This window comes from Penicillium verrucosum (genome assembly GCF_028828655.1).
Source record: "Penicillium verrucosum strain IBT 35672 chromosome Unknown utg000001l_segment0_segment0, whole genome shotgun sequence".
Classification (NCBI taxonomy): domain Eukaryota; kingdom Fungi; phylum Ascomycota; class Eurotiomycetes; order Eurotiales; family Aspergillaceae; genus Penicillium; species Penicillium verrucosum.
The window spans coordinates 14,503,842-14,524,212 of NW_026643210.1; the positions used below are offsets into that span (position 1 = coordinate 14,503,842).

A 20,371-nucleotide genomic window follows, 5' to 3' on the forward strand; every position below is an offset into this window, starting at 1 on the left:
GCTGCTCCTATCTCACAGCCAAAGATAAACCCTGGAGAGAGAGGGGAGACAAAGAGATAATGTTGGCTTATCTCTTTACTTTGATAGGTTATGGTCATGATATGATTATATATAATAACTAGAGGCTGGATTCCAATATAGGAACCCTTCAGTTTTTGTTCAACTTGACCCCCATACCTACCTATTAACTATGAACCCCAAAGATACAAAGGTGGATCAGTCCACTGCGGAGAAAGATGTTGGTCTCGGCGAGACCCACGATATCGGAGCGAATCTATATCTGGAGGCAGAGCAACTGACTGCCGAGGAACTGGAGACGGAGGGCGCTGCAGTGCTAAGAATCATCGACTGGAGGATTATGCCCATGGTGAGTTATCACTCTGATACACTCTGATATTTTGATGAGTATTACTTCTGACTGTCTCTCGTCTTCTAGCTCTACATAACATATGTTATTCAATTCCTCGGTATGCTAGAGGCATTTCTCCATGGTTATTCTATGAGAATACAAACTAACATGTCCATGTAGACAAACTATCACTTAACTATGCATCGGCATACTCCTTGATCCCAGACCTTGCTCTTGAAGGCCAACGATATTCATGGGTTGCCGCTATTTTCAACTTCGGTTATCTATTCTGGGCTCTCCCAGCCAACCTCTTGATCCAGCGATTGCCAATTGCAAAATATATGGGCGGTATGATTTTGATCTGGAGTGTACTTGTTGTCGCACATGTTGGAGCGAAGAATTACCCAGGAATTCTGGTATTGAGATTCCTGTTGGGTATGGCAGAAGCCGGAGTCAGTCCATGCAGTGAGTAACCCACAGCATAGACCAAATGCATGAAAAAGACTGATATGATTTGTTCTATCTAGTGATGAACCTTACATCAATGTTCTACAAGCGCTCCGAACAACCGTTGCGCATGGCTATCTGGCTCAGTGCAAACGGCATGGCCACGATGGTAGGAGCACTATTAGGATTCGGCCTTGGCCATTCACACAACACCGCGCTCCGCAGCTGGCAGTTGATTTTCCTAACCATCGGACTACTCAACTTCCTCTGCGCCTGTATGTTCCTCTGGGTCATGCCCGATTCGCCCAGCTCCGCCCGCTTCCTGACCCACCGCCAGCGCGTGATTGCCGTGCAGCGCGTCGCCGAGAACATGATCGGCGTGAAGACCCGAGACATCAAACCACACCAGGCACTGGAGATTCTTTATGATTTCAGAGTCCTCTGCTGTGCCGGAGTCGGCATCGCCTGCGGTGTGATCAACGGTGGCTCATCGAATTTCGCATCAGCCCTGATCAAAGGATTTGGCTTTAGCGGGATCAACGCTACACTCCTCCAACTACCTACAGGTGCGTTCGAAGCGGTGATTGTACCAATCTGCGGCATCATTGCTACATACGTTAAAGATACACGCTGCATCGTTCTCGCTGTCGTCTGTCTGATTCCCTTCGGCGGTCTCCTGGGTATCCGCTTCACCAGCCTCGATCATCCGTGGACTTTGGTCGGATGCACCTGGCTGCAATATCTCATTGGTGCTCCTGTCATTATCTCGTGGAATTTACTTGCAACCAATGTTGCCGGTCACACTAAACGTGCGGTCGCTAACGGTCTCTGGTTCTCGCTCTATGCGGCTGGTAATGTCGCCGGAGCGAATATCTTCTTCGCTCGTGAGGCCCCGCGTTATTACTCGGGTTTGCTGGGCCTGCTTATTTGCTATGCGGGTATCATTGTTCTAGCATGTGCAGCTTATATCTCGATGAAATGGGAAAATGGAAGGAGGGATGCTGCATTGGTTGCGGCTGATACTCAAGAGACACCGGAGGATGTTACCTCTCAGGGTATCTTGGATGGCTTTAATGATTTGACGGATATGGAGTCCAAGCACTTTAGGTATGCGCTTTGAGCTTAGCCTCGTGCTTTAGATTTAATGTAAGAATTACTTTGGAAGACAGACGAGGAATGGCCAATAGTCATTTAAGAGTAGGAGCTATTTTTGCCAAGCGCCCAATATATCATATCAACATGGTCTTCTAGCAACAACCACAGTCTCATATGGTGTTAATCCGATATGATCTGGAAAACTCAGCTCGGAGAACGGAGATTGACAGAAACGCGGCTCATAATCTGGCCAATCGACCCGAGGCCCGAGCCAGACGATGAAATCAACATTTTGATCACCATAGGTATCAATGTATTTGGTGATGAGTTTTGGATCCCGTGGGTACACAAACATCCACGCTGCAGCTTGTTGGGCGGCAGACCAAAGGCCCCAACCTCCGCCAACGATATTCATATCTTCTTCAGCGATGTACCGATTAATCGTTGAATCCACCTCAACACCCTGCACCGAGACATTTTGGTCGTAATGCACAATGAGACCTTCGAGGAGACCAGATCCGCTGCCGATTGAGACGGTGAATGTGGGCTTTTTTGGGAGGAGCGAAGCAAGGTAGGTGATTAAACTGCTGGAAATGGCTAAGCAGCAGTCTGGGAATCTCTTGGGCTCTGGCAAAAGCTGCTTGGAGATTTGGGATATATCCATGCTGTTTGTTCTTGATGAGTAAATAAATTATCGCCCTACGCGAATGGAGAGAATATCTAATTCGGAGGCGGATTTACTTGGCGCCCGGGTGTCAGAATTCGCATCAGATAGTTATGTAGTTTTCAATTTACATTGAGATTAAGGTATAGCTTGATCATATGTAGCGCAGAGAACGAAAGGATATATTCAAAGTATGAAGTATTTTTCAGCGGAAAAACTGAATCTTCAGGCAGACATTGAGTCCTTAAGCACCCATATTGATTGCTTGGGAAGTAGTGAAGCGCTGTTTGCTTGTGACTTTGAATTCCACAGTCAATTAGCTTGGGTTTGTATCCAACATGATGGAAACTCGATGAAGAGTGCTAGGAGCTAATAGGAGAGACAGAGCTCAGGTCAATCCGTGAACAGATCAGGAAAAGATGTCTCTGTATGGAGGGATGTCGTTATAAGCTAGGTCTTTGGACCAAGAGTACTCAATTCAAAATACGGAAGATGAGGAAGAAATAAGAAAGGTGGAGGCATAGTCCGAAGGATACTGTAGTGGAATGAATGCAACTCCGCATTTGTATGAATGCGCAAGAAGCAAGCAACAAGCAAAGCATACGACCTCCACGTTCAAGTAGTGGCATAGGGTAGTTTGGAATACCAATGTAGAGGACAGCAGACATATGCTCTGTATTGGTTCGGTTCTCGGGGTTCCGTCTGCACCGAGAATCGTGGTGTGCGCTATTTCTGTGACGCGAACACTGAATGACATGGGGCTCTGTGTTCCCCAGTCCTATATCAAGGTAACTATATGGGTTTTCTCTGTGTGGGGTTTAGCTGTTGGATCACCTTCATTTAAGAAGTGGGAGATACATACTCTGGACAAAATCGGTGTCCCATAAACATGGGTAAGGACCAGGGTTATAATTATATAGATAATGAAGACACCTGGAGAGTGATGAAAGGTTGGAATCTTTTGGAAACCAGGGGGTTGGCTCCATTTATATACTAGTAGGTATGGAGGTACGGCTTGCTTGTGCAGCATGGATACAGACAAACATGTCCTGCATGGATTTTCAACAATGACCAAGTGATATCGTGATGTATGGAAGAAGAGATTAACAGGGTGCCGTAAGGACCATGGTGTATGTAGTACTATAACCAATCAATATTCATAAGGAGGACTGTGTCGAGACCTCTCAATTGATCATAAAGCATGGGAATGCCTATAGGTATATAGAACTAGTTAATCTGGGTTTCTTTCACTGAACGCTCTTCTCGCACAATCTATTAACTCAATATCCATATTGCCATCATCCTTGATTTTTAACAGCCTCACAGGTTCTGCTATATTGTGTACTGAACTACGCAGCCCACTGCAGAACTAGAAAATCAAATATCATATGCATTCAAAAATTTCGTATAGGATCCAGGTATCATGGCAGTTGCCGGAGTCCACCAGCATATAGATCAATCATGGCCGCATCAATCTCAGGCCTTCTCGATCAACCGATCAAAGATCTGGCTAATCTCCTTGGCGCTCTTCTTTGGAATTCTCTTCTGGTCGTTCTCATAGTCAACATAAGTAACACCGAAGCGGGTCTCGTAGCCCTCAGCCCATTCGAAGTTGCTAAAAGTAAACAAGTTAGTTGGACATTATACCACAATCATCAAGGGAACAAGGTCCAAACATACTCCATAAGACTCCAAGCCATGTAAGCCCGCACATTGACACCATCATGGGTATACGCATCAGCCGCGGCGCCGATATAGTCCCGGAAATACTGCACGCGGAACTCATCGTTGAGCAACTCCTCAAGCGGCATATCGTTCTCGCCCAAGACACTAGTTCCATTCTCGGTGACATAGATCTTAGGATAGCCGTACCGCTCACTGAGCCACTTGAGCAGTTTCCGGAATCCGATAGCAGATGGTCGCAGCCAGGGCGATTGTGTGATAGGTCCGACACTCACGCCATTCTTGTCTTCGAGCAGGAGGTCCAGGTTACCCGCGATATCGTTGATATCCGCTTCTCCCGTCTTAGCACGGATGAAGTTCGCACAGTAGTGGTTCATCCCGTAGAAGTCGTTGCTACCTTGGACAAGGGCAATGTCCTCTGGTGACCAGGTTGGCAGGCGGTCGCCAAGTTGCTTGATCATACTGTCTGGGTACTTGCCGTGATAGATCGGGTCAGCGAACCATGAAATGGCGAACTCGATCTTGCGGTCGCAGGCTTCCACATCGGCAGGGTTCTCAGAGTCCCAGGGCTCAGCCCAGTCACCTATTTTATGGTTTGATTAATAAAGGTTTCTGTATACATGCGGGGGAGAATGGGCCGATACCGTTAAGCGTAATGCCAATTTCACCACCATCACGTTCTTTGAATTCATCGCGGTAGATCTTTACTGCAGCTCCGTGGGCAACTAGCAAGCTGTGGCTGACAACCCACGGCTCAGTCGAGCTATCTCCCACTGCGCTCTTAGTGCGGTCACTCGTGTGACCCGGAGCGAAGGCACCAGTGTTATATCCAAGGACACTAGTGCACCAAGGTTCATTGAAGGTAATCCAGTACTTGACCTTGGATCCAAAGGCCTCAAATACCACGCGAGCATAGTGTGCGAAGTCAGCAACGAACTCCTCCTTGTTGAGAGGTCCACCGTAGCGCTTATCGAGCTCATCCGGAAGATCCCAATGAAAGAGGGTAATCATGGGCGTAATGCCCGCATCAATCAGGTCATCCACGAACTTCTGGTAGAACTGTATGCCTTTCTCGTTGATTGGATCATTCCGCCCGCCGAGGGGGATAATGCGGGACCTACAGGTTTAGACAAGCTAAGGTTAACAAACAATCTATAGATGGAGGCTCGAAGTAGGGACACAAAGAGACGAACCATGACAGGGAAAACCGATATGCCTGAGCACCGCATTCTTTCAACAACGCGATATCCTCGTGTGTGCGGTGATACGAGTCACAGGCTACATCTCCAGTTCCAGCGCCGGCAATCTTGCCAGGGATCTTGCAGAATGTATCCCAAATCGACGGAGCACGGCCATCTTCATTAACTCCTCCCTCAATCTGGTATGCGGCAGTTGCAAAACCCCAGAGGAAATCCGAAGGAAGACTGGATTGTTCGGTGGATCCCATGGTGAAGTCAATGTCAAAGGGATATCAATTGAAACCGTCGGTTAACCAGATTGTTTCGAATAAGAGCGCACATCGATATTTATGTAACTTCAAGTTTTATATTTTCATTTTGTTGAAACAATGTACGAAACCTATGGAGAGCTTCCTTATCGTGACAGGAATGACCTCCGCGATCCGGAGTGGACTCCGCGTCCAAAACATCGAGAGACTCCACATCTCGTGACGAATGAGCTTAGCGCCAGCCCTGGAGCGGCTGAACGGCCCGATCACATTGAAAGGAGACGGTGTAAAAAGATGTAAAAAGGTGTATATTCCAAAAACTTGATATATGAATGCGTAGATAGATGCAAATACAATACAACCTAATAAAAAAAAGAAAGATACCGCCAAGGACTCCGGAATATAATGCGTGCCCCATTCGTGCAATTCATGAGATCTCCATCCCTTCGTCGTCCGCCTCAAGCTCAGACATCTCGTCTGTGGTAGATCCCACCCGCATTCGAGAGCTTTTGTCTCGGTCATGTGAACCATCTGCGCCGAATGTGACCATCTCCAATTCAGGCCCTGCGAAAACACGACCTTCTGTATCCACCACCTCACAGAGTTGAATCAGACTCTGGTGGCTGAGGGATTTGAAACCGTCTGTCCGCACCACGCGACCCCAGTATGTCATGCAAAATTGTGCTGCTCGGCGCATCAGCCAGTGCTCGTTGGTCCGGCCCGCACGCTCCCAGACAATGGCCGCGTTGTCTACATCAAGCTCTTGGCCTAACCTATTGACGCACAGGAGGCGAAGCTTCGGCATGTCATAAATATTGGCCATGACAAGCATACCCGCCACGTCAATAACACTCGAGCAATATTCTGGATGGCCAGCGATACTGTCTGTGTATAGGTAATAGAGAAACGCGCGCACGACAGAGTAAGGCTCGGGGATGTGCATCCGCTTAGTGTGGTACTCAGCCATCTGGGCGGAGTACAAGCGCTTGAAATGCGGCCACCTGAGCTGGAGAATGATACGATGGACATGGATGGGCTCTGAAGTCCAGGGGTTCTGTTCCACAAAGGTCGGTTGGGCCTGGGTTGGGGAAACAGACGGGGTATCGCACATATCTTCCGAGACAGTCCCGTAGTGATCATCACGAATAGCAGTGATGACAAAGTCCGTGCCACTTCCGGATTCAGGGGGGTTGTCAAAAACAGCAGCTAGATCAGTTCCAAGCCCGGAAACCTGAGAGCCCATTTGATCAGACGGCCAAGGTGCACCTTGTTCGGGAGGTTCTGCCGACAGGCCGTTACCTAGCAAACCATACTTTTCCAGGTCGATAGTCAGGACTTCACTCATATGATTCTCGTCGCTACCTCCCGGGACATTCGCGACATCAAGACTACACCCCAAGAGCCATGCTTTGGTCCCCGTGTTATTGATAGTGCAGTAGTGCCATCGATAGCCAGGCCGGAAGATCTCTTGGCCATCGGCCAGCCGTTGCCAACGTAGCGAGTTCAGGTCCAGAGCCGACAGGTTACAATCATGCGACCGTACGGTCTCCGAGGGTGTGATTAGGTCAAGCAGGACACCAGAGGCAAATGAATGAAAATGGGTACCAGAAAAGAGGGAGGGAACATGAGGACCAGAATCAAACCTAAGACACGATATGGCACCAGGCGCTACGGGCTTGCGCCGTCCCAAATTGCGTACCTGCACACTGCCTGAGTTGGCGGCGTATATTCCGGAGCGGGGCGACATTTGGTGAGGGGTGCTAGAGATAGAGTCTGGAAGATAAGCCGCAGAAAGATTGACGTCCAGGGAGTTGACTGTACCTTTGGGGAGTGGTATTTCCAGCCAACGACGGAGATCCCTTGAGGTCGAGCCACCAGATATCAGTCGTCCGTTCCATGTTTGGACCCAATCCACCAAATATCCAGAGCCGGGTGCCCCAAACCCAAGCTGTATGGTCAAAGCGAGCAGTGAAGCTCCATGTTCGAGACCAGGTCCATGTTTGTAGATCCAAGTAAGTCAAATCATCCAAGATCACATTCTTCTCCCCTGTCACGCCTCCTACGCCTGTCACTCCACCCACAATAAAAAGCTTATCTTCATGAATGACAGCAGCATGGCGGGCTCGTCCGCGCGGGATCGACCCGCGAATTTCGGGAAGTGCCCAGGTAAAGGTATTGAGATCGAGGATAACGACGTCGGAAAGGTATTCCCGATGTTCATTTTCGCCTCCAAATACAATCAATTTATCCCCTTGGTATAATGTCGCCGTGTGTCCTATCAAAAATAAAAATTATAGTCAGAGTGTCTATCATTAAACATGGACGAATGAGAAGAGAGAATCGTTACCCATGCGAACTCCGGGGATATCGCCATAGTTGTCAACGAGTTCCCAACGCAGAGTCTCCAAGTCCAGCCTGAGCACGTGGTTATAAACTAAAAAAAAAAAAAAAAATTCATTAGTGCCATTTTAGAGATTATAAGTTAAGGAGTAGTTATGTGAACCTTCATCGGTAAACTGGTCAAACCCCCCGAATGCATAAATGCGATCATTGCTGCAGTACGTTACTGAGGCATTGACCAGGCACGCAGGGACATGGCCCTGGGCCTTTTTTATGCCGGGTCGATAGTCCGCGCTGGTCCGGCGACCGCCAGTCTGACTGGCGGGCATCAGAAAGGCGTCCTGCATTGCTATAGAGGGAGTACAACAGGATATCGGGTTAGAGACCCTCAAAGATCCCGGCCAGGCAGGGAGAAGTCGTGGTGGGTCTCGGTGGAACTGAGAGGAACGTGGTGGGGGTTGCAAGAGAGGAGATGGATGCGCCATCCCAGTGGCAAAAAAAGGAATCTTGAATTGTATCCGCAACTGGCACAATTGGTCATGATATTTTCTCCTCTAAGACTTATGGAAGATATGTTCTGTATAGACTCTTCATCTTCTTTGTGTTTGCCTTAGTGAATCAGACAATTTGTGATAAAAGAAATGCCAAGATAATTTTATTCCTAAAGAAGGCAAGCGCGGTATTTCAACACTAGTCCCAATTGGGATTAGTGGTCTATGTAGCTCAGGTAACCGTTGCTATGGGGAGAGCCTCATGCTTTTCAGCAACGAGTTATAGTGGAAGTACCTACCTTCTATTTATTCGCTTTTCTCCTGAATTCCCTTTCATTTTCTTCATACCTCAATCTCTCACTATCCTCAATTGTCTGCATAGTTTTTCTGTTGGTTGATTTCCACATTAACCTTTTGCATCGATTCGTATTGCATCTTCTATTAGGGTTGGTCCCTTTACATCTACTCTGATCATATATTACTATGGCTTCTGTTACTGCCACAACTCCGGTGAAAAGTCACCATGGGCTATTCTCCTCTAAGACTGCTGGAGGCCGTATGCCTCTAAGCCCTTCGCCAAACCCCCGCGCAAGTGGCCACTCGTCACCCTTCACCCCTCCTCGTCAGTCTGATGCTGGCCGCAATCAAGCCAAGTCAGTATACGGTGGAAACCTCTCTGCTCACTTCGCCAAGTCCATCTCGAAGGCAGCCCGCACAACCCACCGTGACTCTCCCAAAACAAACAAGTCGAATATTGCGAGCACCCGCACTCGAAAGTCACCCAAGCACTTGGAGCTCGGAGTCTCGGACTGGACTTTGACTGGTACAAGTTCCACAACAGTCAACACCCCTTCCAAGGAGCACATCCGTCGGGAGATTCCTACCCGCGCTCGTGCTAGCAAGACAACTGTGCGCATTCCTCACAACGCTGGTGACCGTTTTATTCCCAACCGGAGCGCAAGTGAGGGCCTAGCCACTAGCGGGGCGGCAAAGCCAGATGAGAAACAGCGCCCTAAGAGTGGTAGTACTGACGGATCGTCGGTTCTCGCCTCGGCGGCCAGCGCTTTTGACATTGGTGCTCGTGGATCTGATGATGACCTTACTGCTGCTTTGGAGAACTTGGGTCTGGATGACAATGAGCCTCCTACCTATACTCGTCCGGCTCCTGATGCTGTGGCCTACAAATCATCTCTGGCTGAAGCTTGTGGGGTAAACATGAACACTCGCATCCTCGCCTTTAAGCCTCCCCCTCCCGAGTCATCGAAGCCTATTGATCTTCGTGCTCAATATAACCGCCCCCTCCGCCCTGCCAAATCCACAGCTGCCCAGTTCCGTCGCCGGGTTCAAACTGCGCCCGAGCGGGTTTTGGATGCTCCAGGTCTTTTGGATGATTACTATCTCAATTTGCTCGACTGGAGCTCTGGCAACCAGGTCGCCATCGGTCTAGAGCGAAACGTATACGTCTGGTCTGCTGAGTCTGGGTCTGTCACCTCTCTTTTGGAAACTTCTCCCGACACCTATGTGAGCAGCGTGAAGTGGAGTGGCGATGGTGCCTACGTTGGTGTTGGCTTGGGAACCGGTGAGGTCCAGATCTGGGATGTTGAGGAAGGTTCCAAGCTTCGCAGCATGTACGGCCACGACTCCCGTGTCGGTGTTATGGGCTGGAATAAGCACACTCTATCCACTGGAGCCCGTAGTGGCCTTGTCTACAACCATGATGTTCGCATCGCAGAGCACAAGATCGCTGAGCTGGTCTCCCACACTTCTGAGGTCTGCGGCCTAGAATGGCGCGCTGACGGCGCTCAGCTCGCCACTGGTGGAAACGATAACCTCGTCAACATCTGGGATGCTCGCTCTCTGAGTGCCCCCAAGTTCACCAAGACCAACCACCGCGCTGCCGTCAAGGCTCTGAGCTGGTGCCCTTGGCAATCCAACCTCCTTGCCACTGGCGGTGGTTCCTACGACCGTCACATTCACTTCTGGAACACTACCACCGGCGCTCGCACCAACAGCATTGACACTGGCTCCCAAGTCACTTCTCTACGTTGGAGCAACCACTACCGTGAGATCGTCAGCTCCAGCGGCTTCCCCGACAACTCTCTCAGCATCTGGAGTTACCCAACTCTTGTTCGCAACGTCGAGATCCCTGCCCACGAGACCCGCGTGCTGCACAGTGCTATCAGCCCTGATGGACAGATGCTGGCCACCACTGCTGCTGATGAGAGCTTGAAGTTCTGGAAGATCTTTGAGCGCAAGGCTGGTACCAGTGCCTCCTCCGCTCGTGAGGGTGGTGTCGGCAGTAAGGCTCAGATGGCCAAGTCTATGACCATCCGCTAGACGCCTGCAACATTACCCTTTTTTCTTGTTATTATTTTTTGTTGGATACCCTGGTTCATGGTGATATTGAAAGCATTGATGGGCTGGGACATTAATTTCGGTGTAATGGTTCTTTTTGGTGATGATTTTGGTGTTCTGATGGTGTTCTTTGTATCTACTTTCCCGTAAACTGGCTGTACAAATTGTCCAAATGCCATTCTTACGGTTGCTTTAATTCAATTTTGCTTATCCATTTTCTTCTTTATTTGTATCTTGTCTCTGCTTCTTCGATTTACTTCGATTTTACTTAAAAAAGTGCCCATGTGGGTTGGCGGCCGATGACTAAGCCTCCAGGATACAGTGGGATTTCGACCGCAGAGCCGTGACTTTCACCTTCGCCAACCCATCGCGAAACTCACCGTCTTGTTTTCCTTGGACATTTGCACTTGCCTCACTTGTCTTTTAAGGTCTTTCTTCTTCTCTCTATTTGTGTGAATACTACCGTATTCACAAATTGCTTGATATTGCGTCATTCTTGGGCGTGATCGACCAGCACTCCGGCAACTTGATAGTTGCGACGGAGCACTTTACATCCTAGCCAAGCTATCATTACCCAGTACATTTCACCAGTCACTCTGTTTCTTGCTCTTTTCCCCCTTCGCATAATCATCCATCAAGCTCATCAAGTCGTCCTTGCTCAGCAATCATGTCCAACCAGCAAGTGGTAAGTGCCAGCTTCTTCTCCGACAACTACCCTATTCATCCACAGTCGTCGCTCGCATAGAGAGTTTACTCTTCACTTATGACCGTGTTCTCCTGATTTCTGTTGAAAGTTCCTTTGATCTGAGATGAGAGCTGACACTTATGGCTTCATAGGGTACGGTTTTCGAGAAGGTCATCCAGGAGGTCTGCGATGCTTCCCAGGTCGACTTTGAGGAAAGCGGTGTCGACCAACAGACCCTGCATGATCTGCGTGAGGTTAGTACCATATTTACCATATTTTCCTACTCTATATTGTCTGTCTTGGGTTGTCAAAGTCTGGTGTGGATGATTTCCCCAAAAGCGGGGATGGTCGAAGTGGTGCGGGAGGCGGTGCTTATGGGGGAACACCGGCTTATGAGTCTTCCTTTTTATATGTGCCGCTCTTACCCGCTTAGGCGCTTTTAGACCGCCAAGATTCTGTCTCATCATACTTGATTATATCATACAGGATATACTAACCTTGAAATTATTATACAGACCTGGCAACATAAGCTTTCTTCTGTGAACGTCGCTCATTTCCCCTGGGATCCTGCTCCTCAGCCTCCTCAGCAGCACTCGGTTCCCCTCCCCACGGCTACTGTCCCCTCCAACGCTCCCCGGCAACAACCTCCCCAGCAGCAATATGTTCCGCCGCCCGTTTCAATTCCCCAAGCTGCGCCCTCGCACAGTGTTTCCCATATAGGCCCTTCGCACACCATTCCACACATGGGCGGGCCTCGCATCAAGACCGAGCCAGGAACCAATGGCCAACCCGGAATGCCGCACATGACAACACCCATGCCCCCGCATGGTCTCAACCCTCAGTCGGCTCGCGACCGTGCTGCAAATGCGCTTCAGCAGAAATACGGCGCCGCAGCCGCGAACTCCGTCCACCAAATGCAAGCCCAGGCCCAAGCTGGACAAGGATATCAGATGCACCCTAATGCCCACGGGCAAATGCCACCAGTCAAACAAGAACAGAACTACCCGCACATGGGTCCTGGACAGACCGATGGTGGAGGTGACCCAATGACCGACTGGAAGGCAGAGGTAGCACGCCGCAGAGCAGCTGCCGAGAATGGAGAAGGTGACCGACTTCTGCGCGAGCATCTCAAGCAGCGCATGTCTCAGTATGAGGGCGGAGGTCTCCTTCGTCCTCTGGACGAGCACGAGTCCTCTGCCAAGGTCGCTCGCCGTGTGGCTCTTACCACGCCCCTCAACCAAAACGCTACCACCGAGTCAACTTCATCTGCCCCTCGCGTCACTGGCCAGTTTGATGGCGCAGAAGAAGATCTCAAGGAGGAAGACGAAGACGCCATCAACTCGGACCTGGATGATCCAGATGACCTCGTTGCTGATGACCATGACGCAGATGAATCGGAGGGTCAGGTTATGCTTTGCACATACGACAAGGTTCAGCGCGTGAAGAACAAGTGGAAGTGCACCTTGAAGGATGGCATCCTGACCACTGGTGGCAAAGAGTAAGTCAATCCCAGTCTGCCATGTTATATATGTACTAACCTTACTAGATACGTCTTCCACAAGGGTCAAGGTGAATTTGAGTGGTAGTTAAAACTACACCATCACTTCATGTTCCTTCAACCCATCTTCTGGTTTCCATTTTTCCATTCACGACATCTTTTTTTTCTGGTTCTGTAACAATTTTCTGCTCATATGTGCTCTATCTATCTCATGGCACAAACGAAAACCAATCCCTACGTCTTTTCATTCACGCCCTCGAAACGGTTTGTGCAAGCGAAATATTTTCTCATGATTCTCACTACCCAAATATCGACATGGTCAGCAACCGGGTCTTTGCTTCGCTTTTTCTTTGATTTTGAGCTTCGAATGGCTCACGGCGCTTACAACTGAGGATGGGTTTCTGCTTCGGCTTTTTTTTTTTTACATGTTTCTCTTTGCTCATGCCATGCCTTCATGGCTGGTTTTGTACTAGCTTGAAAGATCGATCTTAGTAGTTTCAAAATAAGCACAAATGAAACTATGATTCTGAACAACTTCCACTAGCCTCAAGGTTATCTCCAACCATCAGCTTACAGGTTTTTAGACAAGAATGCCAATTAGTCTACTAGGTCTAAGTCCAGAACCCGGATCTACAGTAATAAACGTAACCGAAAATGAAGTCAAGAAAATCGAATAGCAAGACAAGGTGAAAAAGAAGATAAGTGACATTGGGCGGAAAGAGCCAAATCGTATCAAAAACCAATCCATATCTACAAGGATCCAACGCCGAGAAACCGCACTTTTAAAGATTTCCAGAACCCAGATCCAGTCCCTATCCGGTCTCTAGGTAGGAGAGACGCAGGGAAGAAAAAGCGAACACCGACTGGATGTGAAAGAAGAGTGGGAGAAGAATAAAGAATAACCAATCCCAGAATTTTCGTACCTCGCACATGATTCCAGTTAAAACCCAGCCAAATCCCATTTCGCCAAACTTTTTGGTGGTGTTCAGTTCCTGGTGCTCAAGGCGGCATTTTCAGGTGAGTGCGTGAGCAACCGTCGTCGTTGGAAGAAGCACATGAGCGAAAACATGGACGCAATGAACGGGACATGAACACGGAAACAAGGCACAAAGCCTGTCCTTGCAAGAACGCAGCAAAAGTAAATAAATAGCAGCAGTATGAGGGGGAGTTTCGGGGGAGATCCAATTCCCCTGGTTCGTCGCCCATGGAACACGCGTATACCGTATAAAGAAGCAAGACAAGATGAACAGATAGTAAAAGCAGGCAAGTAAGTGCAAGCAGTTTCTTCTAGACAGCTCTTTGCTGAGATGGGGTCTTGATTGCTCAAGAATTGCTCTATTACCAGGCCAAGTAGATAGGATCTGGAAACGGCGAGGGATATCAAGCGTGGGGGTAAAACAATCATGCCAGAAGGATCTACCAGACAGCAGAATAGAAAGCAAAAGGGCATCACAAAGCCCAGTCAATAAGTAAGCCAGAGGGGAACAAATTTCGAAAGAAAAAAGAAAAGCAATAACTCCAAAGTCACCGGACCCAATTCAAAATCATGACATCGTGTGTGTGCAGGAGTGCTCCCACTCCCGAAAGCCGTCGAGATCGTTCGCGTCAATTAGCTGGGAATTATGTATGGACATAATGACATATTTGTTCACGGGTTCACAGAAGGCCTTCTTCGCCAATTCCAGGGAGGCCAGCTCCAGCAACGTTGATGTTCTGCCCTTGCATGACTCCACCGCCGAGGGCGAGGTTACGACCTCCAAGCTGGAAATCCGGGTTGCAGGGTGGTGAGTGCGATTTATGGTACTTGAGTCCGTTCAGATTCTTGTAGCGCTTGCCACACACCTCGCACCGGTAGGGTTTTTCCTTCTCCATGCCAAGCGTGCCAGGGTACGGCGCTGATGTCTCTGGGTTGACAATCGAGAACGTACCATCGGCGTTGTCATGAAGTTGTTGGTTATTATGCCCATGCTGGAATGAAAGAAGCAGCGGTTAGAAAAATAAGACGACTGGGGGGGGTTATCAGGTCAAACTTACAGCTTTGTGGTATTTGAGCCCATTCTGGTTCTTGTATGCCTTCTCACAGCCGATAACGGGGCATCGGAACGGCTTGGGTTCTTCGTTGGGGAGAATAACGGTGGTGTCTGGGACCCCAGCGAGCAATTGTTGTTCGCGGATCCGTCGTGCAATATCGCTATTCGGGCCATATTGAGCTCCACTGAGCTTAAAGTGGGCGTTGGGCGAACCCATGCCGCCACTGGGGCTGAACAGCCGTTTGGCCGGTTCATCGATGCAAAGATCGACCATGTCATTATTGTTCCCATTGAAGCGGCCAAACTGGTTCTGGTTTTGGCCCATAGTGTTATTTTGCATACTGAGATCACCAAACCCACCCATCATGCTTTCGTCAATTTCGGCCGGGGTCCCTGGTCCGGATGAATCGGGCGTATTTCGGAATTGCGAATTTTGAAGCGGATTGGCCATCAAGGTCGGGGTGTTGACAGAAGAGACAGTCGGATTGTTCTGTAGTGAAATTGGTCGTCCAGATCCGATCGGTGTACCAGGCTGCGAGGGTGTGCTGAATCCTTGGTGGCTTGGAAGCATACCCAGATTTAACTGCTGCTGGTTGGAGTTACCATATCCGCCCTGTCCACCCTCATGCAGCTGAGAAGAGAACATCTGCGAGGCTGAGCCGTCTCCGTCTCCCAGGGCATCGTCCAACTCCATGTCATCGATTGTGTCTAGATCTGCGTGCTGCAATGGAGATGGATTCTGGCCCAATTTGCGCTGCATGTCCAGGGTCCGGTCGGGCTGCAGGCCACGTCCTTGGCTGCCATGCTGTTGGTTCTGTTGCTGTGCGATTGCGGCAGCCGCTAAGGCAGCTCGATTCTCACCCTGGCTTGGGCGGTGGCCTTGATTGGGTGACTTGGTGGCATGAGCTTCTTCGTAGTGTTGTAATAGGTCATGGAGTGTCGGTAACGTCACACCGCAGCACGAAAAGTCTCGCATGAAATTCGCTTCCAGCTTCGGGAGATACGATGAGGAATGGAAAGATGGCGACTGGAAGGTAAATGGCGACGTGCCAGTCATTATGATACTGCGGAAATTTTCCTTGGTCAGCTCTTGATGCAGTGCGACAATAGCAACAAACGGTGGGGGGTCCCCCCGCGGCTTCTAGGTCCGAACAGGCCACTCACTCGTCACGTATCCAACTCCCAACGGATACACCACCCCAGCTCATACCACCCACCAAACTCCCTGCAAGCGACTCACGGCGACCTTTGTCGCGGGCGGATCCCGACATCGAGATAGGTTTCGTCCCGTTCCCCCATTGTGCTGTGGCTGCTCCAATCGAGTCCTTACGAGGTGGTGGTGCCTTGAACACGCCGAGTCCTCCTCCGGGAAGATGTGAAAAGCTGCCTGTACGATCACCGTTGCCCGCTCTTTGCAGCGCCGAGGTCAGATTAGATGCCTGTTGACCCGGCGGCGACACCGAGGTCGTCTGCCGAGTGGAAATATCAATAGGTGTGGCACCGGTCATGGTGACGAACTGCTAGTGTTAATTTTTGGTTGTTTAAAATGATGGGAATTCCAAGTCGAGGTTTGACGAATCGATATCCTAGTTCCCTGTCCGGTCTTGCGCAATGTCACGCCAAACCCGAGGGGCTTATGGATAACAGGGTTTCTTCGAGTCCCGCGTTGAAGCGCGAAGCTCACACAGATAAAATCCGAAGAAAATAAAGAATGCGACTTTGAGACAGTCGGTGCCCCTCGATGAGTGGACTTTTGAGTGGATGGCGGTTTTTGGGCGGGTTCACACGCAGGAGTCCACCCTCGGATGATGTCCCGCTTTGGCAGAAAGTTGTCGAGTCACTTGAAGGAGTGCAGCTCCCGTTTTTTTAATTTTGTTAGATTTAAGACTGAGGAGGAAAGGGTTCAGATCAGGAAGAATAATATTGCGACCAAGGAATGATATGTCAAGAAACAGCAGGGGCAAGGGACTCATGAAGACGACGGGGTATGAAATGGCAACGCTTCCGGTTTGGGACAAGCGTTGTTACGGTATTTACCCACGTGATCGTTTTCCTTAGCGGATCTTGGCCCCGAGCTGATCCCGAGTAATTCTCCATGAGATATTTCAATAGTATAGTACTATGTAACTTGATGGTCAATTTGTAGATCTTAGACTATCACGGTCAAGTTACTGAGAAATAACAAGCAGAAATTACCTGAACGCGTATGTAGCAGTGAGATTGATATAGTTAATACTCTCTCTACACACCGCTTGCAGGAGGCGAACGTCATGATCGGTAATATCGGTAATATCGGTAATGTACCAAATTACCTGAAACGGCTAGTGTACTGTATCTTATGACTAATTTGGCTGGGGACTACCTTGGGTAACTGATCGACATAACTGACCTCAAGTCGATGATGGCGATATTTATTTTAGGTTACGGACTAACGGGGGTAAATATCTCCTGATATTCTGAACAAGAACGGAGTAGCCATAGCTGAATTATGTTGAGTTACGCAATGAGCTACACTGACTGAACTCAAGTGATTCAATTATTATTATGTCAGTCTCCCGATCACCGCCGTAAGTGGAGCAGCTAGCAGCACTTTCTCCTACTAATATTGAGCTTTTCTCTAAGTTCATTGTGAAGAAACATTCTCCACTTTCTACACATCTTCGCTGGGAATCGTGGCCGTAAGTACGGAGTAGATCTATAGATATACAAACGACGATAGATAGATCGAGGCGTTGAACTCAGATACCCTGTAAAATCCGGGGTCATCTGCAAGGGGTAATCTCAGATAAGAGATCTGGGTGGCGAGTTTGCCTTCGCACTGAACCGTACGTAGCCTTATAAAGAACAAGTGTCAATAACCGGGGGCTGGTGTTGGTGCTACAATAGTATAACTAGTGCATATCTAGTATGATGGACATTTTGAAGACCCCCTATTTGTATGGAAGATCTCTTATATTGTCAAAAGAGCCGTTGACCGGGAAATTGACTTCAAAACTATAACTTTCCAACTTGGAAATGAGCGGCGATTCTCAAGTTTCAGTCGGAACATGACGGGGTCTTGGCTTTGGCGCTAGAAACGCGGCAGAAGCAGTTGGGCATCCTTCCATCTGCTAGCGCCCCTCTCCGTTACACCGCCTTTCATTTTCCTCAACTTTGGGTGTCAAAGAGAACAATGCCTATTATTAGTGTTATATATATAACTATGTTGTAGGTACCCTATATATGAACCTCGGTAACATAATAATGTATGATATATAATATGTTGTATATGATATATAGTATATGATACATAATAATACTAATATATTAGCGGAAAACCCGCGTAGGATTCCGGACCAGAAGAAACTTCCGAGCCGCGGAGTCCGACCGTTATACCCGTTGGGTATAAAGAATATGTGTAACACTATAAGTTGGGCCATGTCTTAGTCTGGGTTGAAACTACAACATATTACGGATTATATAGGGAATGCTACATACAGAGTACAGTAATATGATTCACAGTTTCCATTCAATCCGTTCGGGATTACTTCGGGGTCTCTGAGATACTATTAAAAAGCAGTTGCCAGCCACCTCGCTTAATAATCAACGTTCATCCATACCTACGGGTGGACCATCATGTATCATCCCGAGGTCGTTTTCCGATGACTTCACAAGAGTACCTGCCACCTGTTTTCTAGCTCACTATGTTACCTAGATAAAATGGGCTATATAATAGTATACTTTCAAAGTAATCGGAAGTAAAATGTATTCTAATGGAACTCATTTTATATCCTTTCTCCTACGTTTTATCTATGTGCTGTATAGGCCCCGTTTCTTGCAATACTGAATACCGGTAGATGTTGCAATTTATCGGCACCTTATTTGTATAACTATGTAGTTATATTGTATGATGTATCTCACAATGGCATGATGCAAGTGTAACAACCTCGTCTCGATTTATTACCCATCACGCAATCAAATATGGATAGTGTTCCCGTGTTCTGACAAGCATCAAGACTCATTCCCTGTAGTCGGCTCTTATTCAATAGCCCCGGGAATTATCATAGGTTGAAAACCGGCTCGTATCATGGATCATAATATCCCCGCACCACAAGTCATGATTACAGCGTCACACGTTGTAATTTCTAGATCTACAGCCAGATTCAACTTGATATGATAGATGTACCCAGATCTCTTCCGTTATCAACAGCAACCCCGCTGGTCTAGACTGCCTCCGCCAGAGATAGCAGCCAGTTGTTAGCTGTCACCCCACATAAGTAACTAGCTCTCTCTGCATGTTTTAGGAACTAACCTTTCTTCTTCTCTCTCTCTCTCTCTCTTGCTGGTCCTCAGTAGCTCCATCAATCTTGCTTGCCGATATGCACGATACGGTGAAAGTAAGAGTAGATATTGGGATCAATGGTGTACAGTATAGAAAATTGTATATGTTTCAAATCGCATCGTAATACCTAGGCTGATTGATCTATATAAATTCTCGATGTTCTTCCATATTCCGAGACTAAATCAAGTTCAATATCAGTCTTCAGGTAGAACCCTAGCTAGCAAAATGTTATGGTGTGTCACCTGACCCTGCGTGACAGGACTGTAGTCTCCTCTCCCTCTTCTTCTTTTTCCCCTTCTTCCTTAGCAGTTAGCAGTTACGAATACAATTGCTCTCTCTCTCTCTTCTTCTAGCCTCCAATCAAAATACTATTATTATTCAGCCTAAGAAATGTTCCAACTAGTTAGATTAATAGTCGTTGGTAAGCATATAAGATATATATTTCCATGGGTTACTACTAGTACCTAGCTTTTACTACTATGCCCTCATACTTGAGTTTAGTTATGAGAACCGCGTAAAGATTGATAATATGCCCATTTTAATTCCCTCGTCTAATAGATTCACAATCTCCGCACGTCGTGATCGTCTTAATATTAGACAAATTGTAAATACCGGCGGCCAAATCATCCAAAACACCCTACGCCAGCATATATTTAAGGTTACTATCAAAACCGTAGGCCTTTCACTGGATCTTGATTAATAGACAACGAATGTGAACTCTTATAAAACGTCTAGGAATACCACTGGTCTAAAAAGCTAAATAGAAATTGGTTTTCGTTCCAAATTTCTGTGTCTCTACCTATAGGTAACGCCAAAAGAAGCAAGTCTAGTAGGCGCGTCCCTCTTCCTGGACCTCTTGTCATGGAATATATGTAGACTTGGATACGATGGCGTCGTTTGATTTCTCGGTCCCGTGCCTGGCACAGTTTTAATTCAGTATAAGCTGCTTGACATATCATGTTATAG

At 48.1% G+C, this 20,371-nt stretch overlaps 7 protein-coding genes across 7 annotated transcripts; 3 read left to right on the forward strand and 4 right to left on the reverse strand.

Moving 5' to 3' along the window:
• Nucleotides 1-190: 190 nt before the first annotated feature.
• On the forward strand, nt 191-1,916 carry N7516_005353 (putative MFS allantoate transporter; the record flags this gene model as incomplete). The annotated part of the gene is made up of 4 exons (XM_057218073.1): nt 191-367; nt 437-467; nt 530-814; nt 877-1,916. 4 exons carry the CDS (start codon nt 191-193, stop codon nt 1,914-1,916), a joined length of 1,533 nt encoding a protein of 510 aa, XP_057079956.1.
• Nucleotides 1,917-2,030: 114 nt separating this feature from the next.
• Nucleotides 2,031-2,555, reverse strand: N7516_005354 (uncharacterized protein; the record flags this gene model as incomplete). Its single annotated transcript, XM_057218074.1, has 1 exon — nt 2,031-2,555. One exon carries the CDS (start codon nt 2,553-2,555, stop codon nt 2,031-2,033), a length of 525 nt encoding a protein of 174 aa, XP_057079957.1.
• Nucleotides 2,556-4,031: 1,476 nt separating this feature from the next.
• N7516_005355 (uncharacterized protein) lies at nt 4,032-5,685 on the reverse strand (the record flags this gene model as incomplete). Its single annotated transcript, XM_057218075.1, has 4 exons — nt 4,032-4,170; nt 4,236-4,821; nt 4,883-5,355; nt 5,432-5,685. 4 exons carry the CDS (start codon nt 5,683-5,685, stop codon nt 4,032-4,034), a joined length of 1,452 nt encoding a protein of 483 aa, XP_057079958.1.
• Nucleotides 5,686-6,112: 427 nt separating this feature from the next.
• Nucleotides 6,113-8,372, reverse strand: N7516_005356 (Kelch motif domain protein; the record flags this gene model as incomplete). Its single annotated transcript, XM_057218076.1, has 4 exons — nt 6,113-7,445; nt 7,507-7,960; nt 8,033-8,119; nt 8,189-8,372. 4 exons carry the CDS (start codon nt 8,370-8,372, stop codon nt 6,113-6,115), a joined length of 2,058 nt encoding a protein of 685 aa, XP_057079959.1.
• A 627-nt stretch (nt 8,373-8,999) lies between these two features.
• Nucleotides 9,000-10,853, forward strand: N7516_005357 (WD40 repeat domain-containing protein; the record flags this gene model as incomplete). The annotated part of the gene is made up of 1 exon (XM_057218077.1): nt 9,000-10,853. One exon carries the CDS (start codon nt 9,000-9,002, stop codon nt 10,851-10,853), a length of 1,854 nt encoding a protein of 617 aa, XP_057079960.1.
• Nucleotides 10,854-11,538: 685 nt separating this feature from the next.
• On the forward strand, nt 11,539-13,142 carry N7516_005358 (transcription initiation factor IIA large subunit; the record flags this gene model as incomplete). Its single annotated transcript, XM_057218078.1, has 4 exons — nt 11,539-11,556; nt 11,709-11,810; nt 12,072-13,054; nt 13,103-13,142. The coding sequence occupies 4 exons, from the start codon at nt 11,539-11,541 to the stop codon at nt 13,140-13,142; spliced, it is 1,143 nt and encodes a 380-aa protein (XP_057079961.1).
• Nucleotides 13,143-14,710: 1,568 nt separating this feature from the next.
• Nucleotides 14,711-16,986, reverse strand: N7516_005359 (zinc-coordinating transcription factor SFP1; the record flags this gene model as incomplete). The annotated part of the gene is made up of 3 exons (XM_057218079.1): nt 16,249-16,986; nt 15,089-16,148; nt 14,711-15,022 (listed from the first exon to the last, which is right to left on the reverse strand). Exons 1-3 carry the CDS (start codon nt 16,590-16,592, stop codon nt 14,711-14,713), a joined length of 1,716 nt encoding a protein of 571 aa, XP_057079962.1. The 5' UTR covers nt 16,593-16,986.
• Nucleotides 16,987-20,371: the final 3,385 nt, after the last annotated feature.